Below are 14,518 nucleotides of genomic sequence, written 5' to 3'. Positions count from 1 at the left end.
TTTGCTCCAGAGGATTTCACAGTCCTCTAAAGCAGATGACAGGCTTCAGGGAAGGGGAATGCATCCCATGATCATTGCCTGTTCTTCAAGTGGAAAGACACAGCCCTAAAAAATGAAAGTATCATTATAGTCATTCACCACCAGAGAGAAGGCCTTTCCACACAGTTGCCCTCAGGAAATAGCTTTCCAACAGCCTGGTTTGAAGGATCATTTGGTACATTATTCAGTTTGCCTCATTGAGCCTCTAACGCTTTGAAGCAGTATTTTATTTAGATATTGTTTTTTGTGTATGGGATCTTATAATGTAATGTAAATATGAATTATGTTTATTATGTTTATTTAGGGTACCTTTTTTATTCTACAGGTTGTAAAGGCATATGATCGTGTGGAACAGGAGTGGGTGGCTATTAAAATTATAAAGAACAAGAAAGCGTTCCTAAATCAAGCCCAGATTGAAGTGCGGCTTCTTGAGCTTATGAACAAACATGATACTGAAATGAAATATTACATAGGTATTATAATTATTATTCTTTTCAGAAACTTGAATACTTGAGAGCCTTATAGTTTCATATTTCTTCCTTTGTTATAATGATAAGCATTATGTTTTGAGAGCCAGCATGGTGGTGTGGTCTGAGATTTGACTACAGCTCTGGAGATAAGGGTTTGATTCTCCGCTTGAACATGAAAACTCACTGGGTGACCTTGGTCAAATCACACTTTCTCAGTTTCAGAGGATGGCAAGCCTCTGCAGAAGCTTGTCCAGAAAACCCTATGATAGGGTTACCTTAGGGTTGCCATAAATCAGAAATGGCTTGGAAGCACACAATTATATTTTTACTTTCCTCTTAAGGTGGAATATTACATTCTTAAATGTAAATAAATCAGGTGGACTTTGCAAATGTAACCTTTATGTCTAATTTGGGGGAAAAACATATGTACTCAGAAAACAAAAATAGTTTAGGGAAGTCTGTTTCAGGTTTTTCTGGTAGCTTCATTTAGCTTCTGGAATGCAATCTTCTTCTGAAAATCTGGCACTAGGTATCTTGTTTACTAAGAAGGCACCTCCTGGTTGTTGGTGTGTAGATGGGCTCTGTTCATGGCAGTTGAAGGCGACTGATAAAATCTGGCATGTGTAATGGTTGCTAAATATTCTTTTTCATGATAGTGTAATTGACAGATAAAAGCTTGATAAAAATGGCACAAAATATGTGCTTTCTGTTAAATCAGCTTCTTCAGTGAGACAGATAATTTTTGTAGTCTCTATAACTCACATATATGAAAACTCTGCACCTGTGCATGCAACGTTATAGATACACAGAGTTTACATTTTGCCAGTAGCCCTATGTGGGCTTTAAGAGCGTAAGAAATGTGTTAAGAGAGATTATATCTTTATATATTTGTGTATTGAAAGGTTCTCAGAATCAGATAGCTGTTCACATTATCTCTTTTGCCTAGGCAAGGATTAGGTGGTTGCTTTCTGTTCCCATTGCCAAATTGTTAGGCCTTAAAGCTTTGCAGTGGGAAGGGAATATATAAAACATCCAACTTTGTGGCCCCAAATACGTCCTTATCTACAGCTTCAGTAGCTATTTTCTTTTACCTACCTCCAGTGATGAACCAGCTGTTCACTCCAGGTTGTCTAAAAACCTCTTGTCAGTCAGTGTCAAGATCTAGCTCTGTTCCATCAGTGCATTTGGTATCAGTACTGACACTGAGGGCATGGAAGGGTCACTTATAGCATTAATATAGAACACTGTGTTGTATGCGTCATATTTGCATGTGTGGTAGAGCTACTGTGTGGTAGAGGTTGCATGTGTGGTAGAGATACTGTTGACAGCAGGAAAAACCATAGAGGAAGCTTTATAGAAAATTAAGACATTGTCTTTTCGTACCAGTTCAAAGCCAAAGAAAAGTAAGGATAAAGCAAAGATGCACTTATTAAAACAGGTCCAACTGTCTAAGCCACATTCTAAATCCATCATCAATCTTTAGCTGCAGTAACTCTGACAAGTTGCATGTCATAGGTTCGTGTTCAGAAGGCAAACTCCATTGATTTTACAAGAACACCAGTTAGCGGTTTTATTGCATGTGATAATTGAGAATATTGAATTTTGGGTTCCTCAAGATCATGCATTCTGGTTATGCCATTGAATCAGTCAGAAGACTTCACTGGGAGTGCTCTGTTATTTCATCCCTATCTTATAAAATGGAAGTGCATAACACTTGTCTGATCTTTATGTATCAACCTAGGGTTCTACTTGAGTTATTTATTTGTTCTAAAAAAGGTAGATGAGATATTCCTGAATTTGGACATCAGGGATGTAGATTCATATATGTGACCATATGTATGTATGTATGTATGTATTAATGGTCATCGTTGCAATTTTCTTTGCTACTCAAGTGTAGTTGGTTTACCACCACCAAGAATGCATATTTCCATATAGCTGCCTATTCTTTCAGTCACTGATTTCTTAAGTTTGCTTTAGGAAGAGCATTTTATCAGCTCAGCATTCTAGCATTTGGGCTATGGCTCCATGCATATTTACAAAGTACTTAGTAGTGTTGGTAGCGCAGCTTCATCTTCAACTGTCTTGTTTCTTTGTCTTCAAGGGGCCTCTCATTTTTATCTCTTCAGGTTTATTCAGCAGCAGTTTCATCAAATACAAGATTTTGCACCTGATTTTAAAGGTTTTTTTTTTAAAAAAAAACGTTATTAACTCCAGCACCCTTCAGAGGTCTAGTTCCTACTATAGCTTACCTCATCGATCATTTGAGCCTCCAGTGACATGTGACTTGTGATTGTTGTCATGGAAAAACTCTGGCCCGGTACAGACTGGTGCGTGGGTCGATTTTAGGGCTCTGTAGCGCTGGCCTTGCATATATGCCCAGCCCTACTTTCAGTGCCCGTGAGCCATCTTGCTGCACCCCTGTCCACATGACGCTTTCTGGGAGCATCGTCATCATGGCACACGAGCGCCATTATGACACTCTTAAAAAGAAGCTGCACTGACGAGGGACAAAAACGGGCGGCATGGAGCCACCTGTCTGTATCCCCCCCATGTTTCTCATTACAGTTACATCATGTCTATTGAGTTTGTGCTCTGTGTAGACCCTCTATACTTATGTTTTCCTTGATGTGTCTTGTTCATGAAGATATCATTTCTGCTAAAATTAGAATTGACTTTCCACTGATAATAATATTTAGGCTTACTTGCCTTTATCAATAACCTATTTAATGAGTTTGGATGCTCTTGGCATACCTTGGATTTCAGGAGACCCTTATCATTTTGTTTCTCTCATACCAGGCACAGACTTCCTTTTTGTATTACACTGCTAGTAAAAAAGGCAAGACATTCTTTCCTCAAAAACTTGTTCAATTAGTGGTTAATACCGTACATCTTTGTTATCACATGGCTAGGAAACCTCATGGCAAGCTTTCACGAGTCATTCAACAGTAGCTTCATGGGCTTTCCTAATAATTATTACTTTCCTTGAAAGTCTTCTTTTGCTAAATCATGGTTACAACTCTCAGCCTTCATTTCTTAAGAATCTCTGTTGATGCATCCTTTGGGAGGGCAGTGCTTTCTTAAGTGTGTTACCCCTCTGTCCTTTTTAAGTCAGCTTTCTAATCTTCCATATAGTGAGTGACAAAGGCGCCTTACAGACGGACCTAAGCGGCGCCGTCGTTGCACCAGGAATACGCGTGAGGGGCGGCGCTTCCGGACGTGCCTTGCCCCTCACGCTTATTCCGTACGGCAAGATGGTGGCACCCTATACAGACGGGCGCGGCCATCTTGACGTAACGGACGCACAGTGTCCGGACGTCTAAACCCGGAAGAGCCGTTGCGAGTGCGCGCTTTGGCACTTGCGGTGGCTCTTCCGGGTTGCCGGAAGGAGTGCGATTTCTGCACTCCTTTTTTGCAGCACGGAGGAGTCGCGCGGTTTGGCTGCTGCGGCTCCTCCGCGCTGCAACCGGCAGCGGCCCAAGACCGCCCCTTTTGGGCGGTCTGTAATGGGCCAAAGACTATAAGGAAAAGAAACAGGGTAATACCAGTAGCTGTAATTGTTTTGAGTAGTCATCTCTGAATTTACAAAATCCATCCTCCTCCCCTGCTCTGTTTATCTCATCATCTGCTGTTCTGTAGTGGTGGATTTGGGTCTAAGGTAAAAAATGGGAAAATGCTAAATACAGTACTTGGAGAGTGTGTGAGGCTACTGTCAAAAGACAAGCTCTCAAAGATTCTCAGGATATCTGTACTGGTGCAGAGTGGCCAGTATGTATGAGATCACAGATGACTACCGGAAAAATCATAATTATATGTAAGCAACCTATTCTTGGTTAGCATGTTGATCACATTAACTCCCAGAATAGCCTTTCTCATATCCTAAGCTACTCACTGTTATTGAAAATAGAAGCAGTGGTTCAGAATGTGTAGTCTAAGTGTTTGTCTGTCTACTATTGATTTTGTGAAAGACAAAATGTCTTGCACAGGGGAGATACAAAGGTAAGCTGTTTGCCATGAGAAACATTCCTGATGAATATAGTTTTGAATTTATAAAAGGATTTTGTATTTTAAAATGAAAAGAGATATATTTTGGCTTTTCCCACTCCTGGGAAAAGCAGTTCAGTTCCATCAGTTCTGGATGAAATTTAACATCACAGCATATGATGAAGTCCCTTTCAGAGTCTGCAAGACCCTTCATTTCCATACATTTGAAAGCAACGTGGATATTACATGACTTGTAGCATCTAATTGCCCTCTTCCCCCACTGATTTTCTTTAAAACTCTTTAAGTGATAAAGAGTTCTGCAGATCTTAGGTGCTTTATGTGCAATTTTGTGCCTTTTTGGTCATCCTGATAAAGGTATTACTACAATATAGATTTTAAAAATAACTAGGCTACTTTACACTGGATGGACTGCTTTATCAAAATATCAAGAAACATTGTTGCTTTGTTCTAGACAGTTATTTACAATTGCATAACATTGTTATGCCTTTCCTGTACTCTGGAATGAATAGCCATTGCTTTGTTGTGAAAATCCAGCTGGTAGGGTCAATTATAAAAGCATTTGGTAACTCCAAAAGAACCTTATGTTTCTGAAATTTGTCCTTAAATATGTAGTTGATTACAAATGTTCCAAAATGGGAAAGAGAGAGGGCGAGTAAGATAAAACTATCCTTCCAGAAACTAATGGTGTTGTTTTCTTGTTTTGATTGCTGCATGTAATCCTACTGATTTTGAGATTAATCTGGAAGCTGGTTAAAAGAAGGGTGATAAACATTGTTTAGTTTTGAAATTGGGTTGTTGTTGTTTTGAGATTTCAGGTTGTTTCCAATTTATGTTGACCCTAAGGTGAACCTATCATACACACGTATATGAATATTCATGCACACATAGAATCATAGAGTTGGAAGAGACCGCAAGGGCCATCCAGTCCAATCCCCTGCCATGCAGGAACCCACAATCAAAGCATCCGTGACAGATGGCCATCCAGCCTCTGTTTAAAAACCTCTAAGGATGGAGATTCCACTACACTCCAAAGGAGTGTGTTCCACTGTAGAACAGCCCTTACTGTCAGGAAGTTCCTCCTAATGTTGAGGTGGAATCTCTTTTCCTGTAGCTTCCATCCATTTCTCCGGGTCCTAGTCTCTGGAGAAGCAGAAAACAAGTTAGCTCCCTCCTCAATATAACATCCCTTCAAATATTTAAACAGGGCTATCATATCACCTCTTAACCTTCTCTTCTCCAGGCTAAACATCCCCAGCTCCCTAAGTTGTTCCTCATAGGACATGGTTTCTAGACCTTTCACCATTTTGGTCTCCCTCCTTTGGACACGCTCAACATGCTTTTTAAATTGTGGTGCCCAGAACTGGACACAATATTCCAGGTGGGGCCTGACCAAAGCAGAATAGAGTGGGACTATTACTTCCCTTGATCTAGACATTATACTTCTATTGATGCGGCCTAAAATCGCATTGGCCTTGTTAGCTGCCGTATCACACTGTTGACTCATGTTCAATTTGTGGTCTACTTGGACTCCCAGATCCCTTTCACACGTAGTCTCATTCAGCCAGGTGTCGCCCATCCTATATCTGTTCATTTCATTTTTCTGTCCTATGTGCAGTACCTTACATTTCTCTGTGTTGAAATTCATTTTGATAGCTTTGGCCCAACTTTCTAATCTATTAAGGTCATTCTGAAGCTTGATCCTGTCCTCTGGGGTATTAGCTACTCCTCCTAATTTGGTGTCATCTGCAAATTTGATAAGTATACCCCCAATTCTGTCATCCAAGTACATGTACATATGTTTCAAAAAAAAGCTTAAGATGCTAGATTGTAATGAATAAATTATGTTGTTGTGTGTGCCTTCAAGTCATTTCTGACTTATGATGACCCTAAGTTGAACCTCCCATGGGATTTCCTTGGCAAGATTTGTTCAGAAGGGGTTTACCTACGCCTTCCTCTGAGGCTGAGAGAGTGTGACTTGCCTTGGTCACCTAGTGGGTTTCCATCGCCAAGCAGGGAATTTAACCCTGGTCTACAGAGTCTTAGTCCAACCATTGACACCATATAGACTCTCTAGTTATGAAATTATTAATAGCTTAAGAACTGTCATAGGAGTCGAAATTCCATCATTTTCTTTAGAGAAGTTACCCTTCCTTCCTTCCTTCCTTCCTTCCTTCCTTCCTTCCTTCCTTCCTTCCCTCTTCCTCCTCCTCCTCCTCCCCCCCTCAATATGCTTTCTTTTCACTATACAGTCCGCCCTCGCCTTATGCGGGGGATCCGTTCCGGATCCCTCCGCATAAGGCAAATTCCGCCTATGCTCGAGCCCCATTGGAAACAATGGGGCTTGTGCGTGGCGGCGCAGTCGCGCGCGGGGCGCAACGGGCGCACACACCCATTCAATTGAATGGGACGCGCCGCCCCTTCTGCCCTGCGCGCGCGCCGCAGCTTGAGCGCGTATGCTCAAGGCCGCGTATGGCGCACCCGCGTATGGCGCGGGCGCACTGTACATGTTAAACATGTTAGTTCCCAAGATGATTTATTTTAAGAATGGGAACCGCATATCTCCCAACCTTTGTTAGACTGTAATTTCCAGTATCCCTCACTAGAAGCTATTGATGGCTAGAGCTGGTGAGAGTCCAACAATATCTAGGGTAGTGTTGTTCAGACCAGTGATCCAATCCATCATCTATAGGTCCATGGCAAGAAATGTCACACATATGGTACCATTCCCTAGTGAATCACAAAGGGGGAAAAAGCCAGACCACCACACCAGAAGCACTGATCTAAAGTGGCACATGACTTCCACCCTGATTTCAAGGAAGAAAGGGCTTCTTAAGTCTTGTCTTTATTCTCAATAAGTCAAGGCTGTTTGTGTTTGACACTGAGATCAGTTTGGACTCAATAAGCTTTCCACTTGATGTAGCACATAGTCCTTTTGCCAAATTAACATATACCTGTCCAGACAAAAGGTAACACAGCAGGGAGGATATTCATGCTTACGTATCTTGTAAATTAGGCTAAATATTTGTTGAAGGTAGACTTTAGTCATTAATGCTGTTGTCAGTAGTAGTGTTGAATAATATGAATTCACTTAGAAATGTACAATGTAGGATATTTAAGCAAAGTTTTCAGAGAATAAAGGTTTATGCCAATAAATTGCTTTTAAAACAAAGAGTTTACTATTAAAATCAATTCTGCGTACCATGGTTTCTTCTTTGTGGTCTCTGCAAATCACACAAATGGAGCTGTACTGTGCAGGTGCGGAATAATCCATTTGTGTGTATTCACAGATGACCACTCAAAGAAATACTGTTACAGGTAAGTAACCTGTCCATATACCATCTGTTGATTTTTCTTTTGTCAGAATACACATCTAGTGCAGTTTTTTCCTTCTTTCTTTCAGTGCATTTGAAGCGTCATTTTATGTTCCGAAATCATCTCTGCTTAGTTTTTGAAATGCTCTCCTACAACCTTTATGACCTGTTGAGGAACACAAACTTCAGAGGGGTGTCACTGAACTTGACGCGAAAGTTTGCACAACAAATGTGCACTGCACTGCTTTTTCTTGCAACTCCTGAACTTAGCATCATTCACTGTGACCTAAAACCTGAGAATATCTTGCTCTGTAACCCCAAAAGAAGTGCTATCAAGATTGTTGATTTTGGCAGTTCTTGTCAACTTGGACAGAGGGTAAGTGTGTGGTCCTGGATTATTTGGAAAGATACCACATTCAGGATATTTCAGTAGTTGTTTTGTTTGTAGTAACTGGTGTAATTCAACAGATGAACTAATCCTTGTGTTCTTAATTTACATGATAGAAGTTTTTAACTGATTCCATCTGGAATGATTAAAGGACTGCCCTTGAATTCTGTGCTCAGTCATGGGCAGTATATTAATGGTTTTGTTTCCTTTCTAAAATGATTACCATGTTATAGCATTATGGATTCAGGAGATATGACCTGTTTTAGAGATGTTTGCTTTTTAAAAAGTAATTACCACATTTTCCAACATTTTTTTTTATTTCTGTGATCATCTTATACTTAATAGAGGATCACTATTATAAAAATAGCATCTGTCACAGTTCATTTAATATCTCAACTAGAAATGGGCTTTAAGTGATATATTATTATTTATTTTTAAATGCAGATATACCAGTATATCCAGAGTCGCTTTTATCGATCACCAGAGGTGCTATTGGGTATGCCTTACGATCTTGCAATTGATATGTGGTCCCTTGGTTGTATCTTAGTAGAAATGCATACGGGAGAGCCCCTGTTCAGTGGGGCAAATGAGGTATGTAATTCCACCAAATACAGTGATAATTTAATCAATCTGTGTAGTGTTGTAAACCAGATACATTTAGTATTACATAGAACTGGTAGTGTAAACGATAGTCAAAACCATACTTTCTTTGTGTGATTGCTGTGCTCATTTGAAACAAGGAATAAATTTATCTCTACATATCATATAGTACTTCACTTCTGTAGATCTCCTAACTGATCATCCTCCTTTTTTTAACAGGTGGATCAGATGAATAAAATAGTAGAGGTTTTGGGCATAGCACCTGCTCATATTCTTGACCAAGCACCCAAAGCAAGAAAGTTCTTTGAGAAGCTGCCAGATGGCACTTGGAACTTAAAGAAGACCAAAGATGGAAAAAGGGTGAGTACATATTTGGAATACCAGATGTAAGCTCATTTTTGTTACTCCAAAGAATTTAAATGAGAAGCATTTCTAAGGGTGCAGTTCTGTACCCACATACTTCAGAGTAAAATGTGTTGAACTTAGTGGGATTTACATCTCCTAGAAGATTGTAGCATGAGACATTTCATCATAAAGCTCAGACAATTGTATTCATTTTAAATGCAGAATCTTTCAACATAGTGATAAAAATGTGAGAACAAATAATGGTTATAGTTTCTGGCCAAATCAATGTGTGATAGTAAAAATATATCTTAAGTACACAGTTGTTATTACATATAAGTAATTTCTAATTTCTTTACAGGAGTACAAACCACCTGGAACCCGAAAACTTCATAATATGCTTGGAGTTGAAACGGGAGGACCAGGGGGGCGTCGTGCTGGGGAATCGGGTCATACTGTAGCTGACTACTTGAAGTTTAAAGACCTCATCTTAAGGATGCTTGACTATGATCCAAAAACTCGTATTCAACCTTATTATGCCCTACAGCACAGTTTCTTTAAGAAAACAGCAGATGAAGGTACAAACACAAGTAACAGTGTATCTACCAGTCCTGCTATGGAGCAGTCACAGTCTTCAGGAACCACTTCTAGCACATCTTCAAGCTCAGGTATTTTCTGTTTGTCCAATTAGTATTTTAAAATATGAACTAAGTATTTTTATGAAAATTTTACTGAATGAATGAAAGATGTATTTGTGTCTGTAGTCCTAAAACTTTGGTTTCACAAAAAGATTTCTGTCAGCTTCTTAGTTTTTCCTTTTCTTATCAATAACAATTTCAAATTTGCTGTTCATGATAAACATTTTTAGATCTATTTTTGCTTTCCTGTTTCAGGAGTAGTCATGTTACTCTGGAATATCAGTATGCAGAATGCAAGTGTGCTATAAATTACTTTTCCTGCCTTAGTATGGTAATCTGCTGGTTATGTTTTAAAATTGTTTGCTAAGATTTGCTTGCTTACTTGAAAGGTGGCTCTTCTGGAACAAGCAACAGTGGAAGGGCACGGTCAGATCCAACGCATCAGCACCGACATAGTGGTGGACACTTCACTGCTGCTGTACAAGCTATGGATTGTGAAACCCACAGTCCACAGGTAAATTCTTGAAAAGAATTCCTTGCTAACCAAGAACTGAAATCCCCAATTAGTCCAGTTTAGATATCTGATACCAAATATAAAAAAAACTTAAATAAGCAAGATGTTGTTATATCTTACTCTGTATATCTTACTGTTACTTTGTAAGAGTTACTCTTACGCTGTTATATCTTACTGTGTAAGTGACAATAGTCTTTTTCTGCCTGCCTGTCTTTTTAAATGATAGGTTCGACAGCAGTTTCCTCCTCCTATTGGTTGGACAGGCACTGAAGCTCCTACTCAAGTCACTGTTGAAACCCATCCAGTTCAAGAAACCTCCTTCCATGTACCCCCTCAGCAACAGAATGCATTACATCATCATCATGGAAACACTTCCCACCACCACCATCATCACCATCACCACCATCACCATGGACAGCAAGCCTTGGCTAGCCGGACCAGGCCAAGGGTCTACAATTCTCCAACAAACAGCTCCTCCACCCAGGATTCTATGGAGGTGGTTCATAGTCACCACTCCATGACTTCCCTGTCTTCCTCAACTACTTCTTCCTCTACATCTTCCTCCTCAACTGGTAATCAAGGCAATCAAGCCTATCAGAACCGCCCAGTGGCTGCTAATACATTGGACTTTGGACAGAATGGAGCTATGGACGTCAATTTAACAGTCTACTCTAATCCACGCCAAGAAACTGGCATAGCAGGACATCCAACATACCAATTCTCTGCTAATACCGGTCCTGCTCATTACATGACTGAAGGACACCTTGCAATGAGGCAAGGAATTGATAGGGAAGAGTCTCCCATGACAGGAGTTTGTGTTCAGCAAAGTCCTGTGGCTAGCTCGTGACTAAACTGAAACAAGTTTGTTTCTTGTGTGTTTTTATAGAAGTGGTGTTTTTCCAAAAAAAAAGTTTAAAAAAGTGCAAAGCTGCTTGAATCAGAAGGAGATAGACTTACTGAACCGCTACAGGAAGGCAAAGCTGACTATTTTTTTAAACTTGAACAGATTGCAAAGGAACAGTGCAGTTTTTAGAGCCATGTCCATACCTATCCTAGATAGCTTTGAGGTGATGTTTCATCTTGTTGCCCGTATTTTAATTCCCACAACCAAGCTACAGATTTTTTTTACAGGGGTAAATGTACAAATCTTAGTTTCAGTTGCAAGCAGATTTTTAAAGGTGCACTGCCCAGGATCATATAAATGAGATTTTTGAGGGTTTTTAAAAAATATATAAAATGGCTGGGGGGAGATTAATGAGTTTTAATTTCCCAACATATGTGAGTGTGAAAAGGCAAGTACTGTAAGGAAGAGGGACCTTCAGATTACAAAATATAATTCTTCAGCTGTAAAAAGGGACGGTTGTAATGGTGTTCATGAGGCACATTAAGCATGCTAAGTGGCGGTAATCAGGACTCTCCTTATCTGTGAACCTACTCAGAATTTAAAGCAGCAATTAAAATAGGATTCTGTGTCTCTCATATTTGAGACCACAATCAGCTAGTGTTGGAGTATGACTGGTCTTGTAACTAAGGTGCACTGAGAAGCAATCAACAGGTTGGCCTTGGCCAGTCCAGGGGAAGTCTTAAGTGGTGGTCTTTGGGGATAACCTTTGGCCTTATGGATTTGGACTCTAAGTTAGAAGAGCCTACCATTTCAGATGCAATCACTTTTGGACATGCTTTGCAGACAGTCCTTAATGCTGAAAACACAGAGAATGGGTAATTCAAGAGGCCTTTCTTTTAAAATAGACTTTTGTGACCCACTTATTGTAAGGTATTGCAAGGTCACTTTGCGTGTGTCATAAAATTGACTTCCTTATTGGTTGAAGGTCACAGGAGTAGTGGTTTGCTTTTGATGGAAATAGCTACAACTGTGTCCCTGCCCGCTTTTCCTTTTTCTTTCTTTCTTTCTTCTTTCTTTTTTCTTTTTCTTTTTTGCTTTTTCTGGGCACGTGGTTTCTCCACCATTACTTCTGCACAAACATGTCTTCTGTTCATCCTGAACATTTTTAAAAATGCAGAATTTTATGTGACTGCTTTTTTGCCTCACAATTATGCTGTGAATTTTACAAAAAATTATTTTCTTTTTTGATAATTTATTGTACCAAAGCTGTTTTTATAGCACATAGATGTCTGTAACCAATAATGTAGCAGTTCTGCACTTTGACACAAGGTGTAACTAGACCATTTTTAAATGTCAGTTGAAAATTATGGCTGTACTATTGCTTAAACAAAACTGGAACTGTTGTTGAATTCATAGCCAATACATTTACAGTAATCTGTGTACTGAACATGATAGATTTGACATCTAATTCAAGACTATAATAACATCTGTTACATTATAAATGTGTTCAGGCTTCTGAAAGTAAAAGGGACATTAGATCCAGAAGCTATGAAACCAGCAGTTGATTATTGTATTCCTTATTAGCATAAATGTAAACTTGAAGGCAAGACCTTGATTGCATGAACAGGTCCAAAACACTAGTATGAGTAAAGCAAAAAGCTCATGTGAGACCTGAGGTTAACAGGCTGTACTTAATAGGTGCCTAATTTTGGGGTTCTGCTGCCTTAATATAACACAGTCAGCTTGGCAGTTGCTACATTTCTGGACCCATATAAAGATTTTTAAATTATGGAGAAAAACAGTGATTTAAGCTGAGGAAGTAGGGTAAAGAAGTGATTATCTTTCCCAGATTAACACTGTTTGCCCTTTACGTGAACAGAAGCAGTAATCTACCTCTGCCAGTAAACCAGTTAAAAAGGTCATTCAGCAGAAAACCATGTACTTCATATTGGTCAGTTCCATATGGCCATCTAGGTCAGTTTTTCTGAACAAAAGATGTTCTTTTTTATTTTATTTTATACCAATCCTCACAAATGGCATCAGAGAGGCTGAATACAGTGCAAATGTGAAAGAATGCTTTGGAAATTATCTGTTTTTGTAAATCAGCAATGTTTTTATCAAGAGATCCCTATTTCTTTTGTACTGAAATGTCAAGCCTGTGAATTAAAATATTTTTGAACTTGGTAGTTCAAAAACATTTGGTGATTGAGAGGCTATCATCTTAGGAATGAAACACCAAGCTTAGCAATACAAATAAAATAAAATAAAAACAAAATCCAGTACTTACTGCTAGGAATATAAGGGTAACAAATATGGATTTCCCCCCCATGCTGGTTTCCATACCTTAGCAAGTTCCAAAAATTAATACTGTTTTAAACATACATAATGAAAAACCATAAACTCCAGTGCTTCTGCATACTGTGTTATGTTACAGTCCAGTTTTGTGTGCTTTACTACACAGTTTGGTTACAGGACTTCTGTGCATTGTAAACATAAACAGCATGGAAAAGGTTAAATACCTGTGTTCAGATTGTAAGATCTAGTCCGGACTTGCTGTGTATATTGTAACGTTAAATGAAAAGACAAGCCCTTTGTATTATAGTCATGCAGTCTTATGTATGATAAACAGTTGAATAATTTGTCCTCAGACTCTTTACTGTGCTTTAAAATTTTTTATTTAAAACAAAAATGTAAACATAGTAAAATCTTCCTATGCAATTAACCTATTTCAAGGCCTGGTCTGCTAGGTATTATAGTCAACATGTAAATATTAGGTACATTTGACAGAGATTTTTAAAAGATTATGGAAGTAAAAGTTGGAGGCATAATACATTATTTTGAGTTTTTGATTGAAATAGTAAGGTTTTTCTCAAGAGATGCATTTTATCTCTGTTTGATATTAATTGAAAGTTAGTATTATGTCTAGTTTGGAAGCTACATTTTGCATCTAATACTTTCTATATAATTTTTGATGTTTTTGGATACTGTCTAAAGAAAAACAAACAAAAACGTCTTGCAGTTTTGCACATGATACAAGACTAGTGCTACCCATGCTCGTAAAAGCATATGACTACAACTATTACATGTTCCCTTCATGTTATTTTTTATAAAACACAGCCTTTTGAAATGAGAAATGTGATTCTTTAAAAAAAATATTTAAAGTAATTTTATCATCATGATCCACTTACCACTTTTTCCCCTGCTCTTTTTTCTAGCTCAGAGGATAAGCCAGTTTTCATCTTATCTTTGCCCCCCACTGCCCCCAGCCACTATTCACTTGGTTGGTAGGGATTTTGCTGTTCTACAGTCTTTTGTTTTACCTAATCTAGTCTTAGAAAGGTTTATGCTTGTACTAGGCCCTGCTAAGCTA

The 14,518-nt window shown here is 38.9% G+C and overlaps 1 protein-coding gene across 1 annotated transcript in view; it reads left to right on the top strand.

Annotated features, from left to right (window-relative positions):
• DYRK1A (dual specificity tyrosine phosphorylation regulated kinase 1A) overlaps window positions 1-13,787 on the top strand; it is a 138,473-nt gene extending 124,686 nt beyond the window's left edge. Inside the window, exons 6-12 of the mRNA XM_089512006.1 lie at window positions 365-512; window positions 7,912-8,198; window positions 8,655-8,801; window positions 9,030-9,170; window positions 9,514-9,820; window positions 10,180-10,304; window positions 10,531-13,787. Coding sequence (XP_089368132.1) covers window positions 365-512; window positions 7,912-8,198; window positions 8,655-8,801; window positions 9,030-9,170; window positions 9,514-9,820; window positions 10,180-10,304; window positions 10,531-11,151 — 1,776 coding nt within the window. The 3' untranslated portion in view covers window positions 11,152-13,787. The remainder of the gene's footprint in view (window positions 1-364; window positions 513-7,911; window positions 8,199-8,654; window positions 8,802-9,029; window positions 9,171-9,513; window positions 9,821-10,179; window positions 10,305-10,530) is intronic.
• Window positions 13,788-14,518: the final 731 nt, after the last annotated feature.

Source organism: Sceloporus occidentalis, unplaced genomic scaffold, assembly GCF_023333645.1.
Source record: "Sceloporus occidentalis isolate IW3139 unplaced genomic scaffold, rSceOcc1.0.p SCAF_2, whole genome shotgun sequence".
NCBI lineage: Eukaryota > Metazoa > Chordata > Lepidosauria > Squamata > Phrynosomatidae > Sceloporus > Sceloporus occidentalis.
Note: the sequence above shows the minus strand (reverse complement) of the source record. Positions and strands in the feature narration are given on the sequence as shown.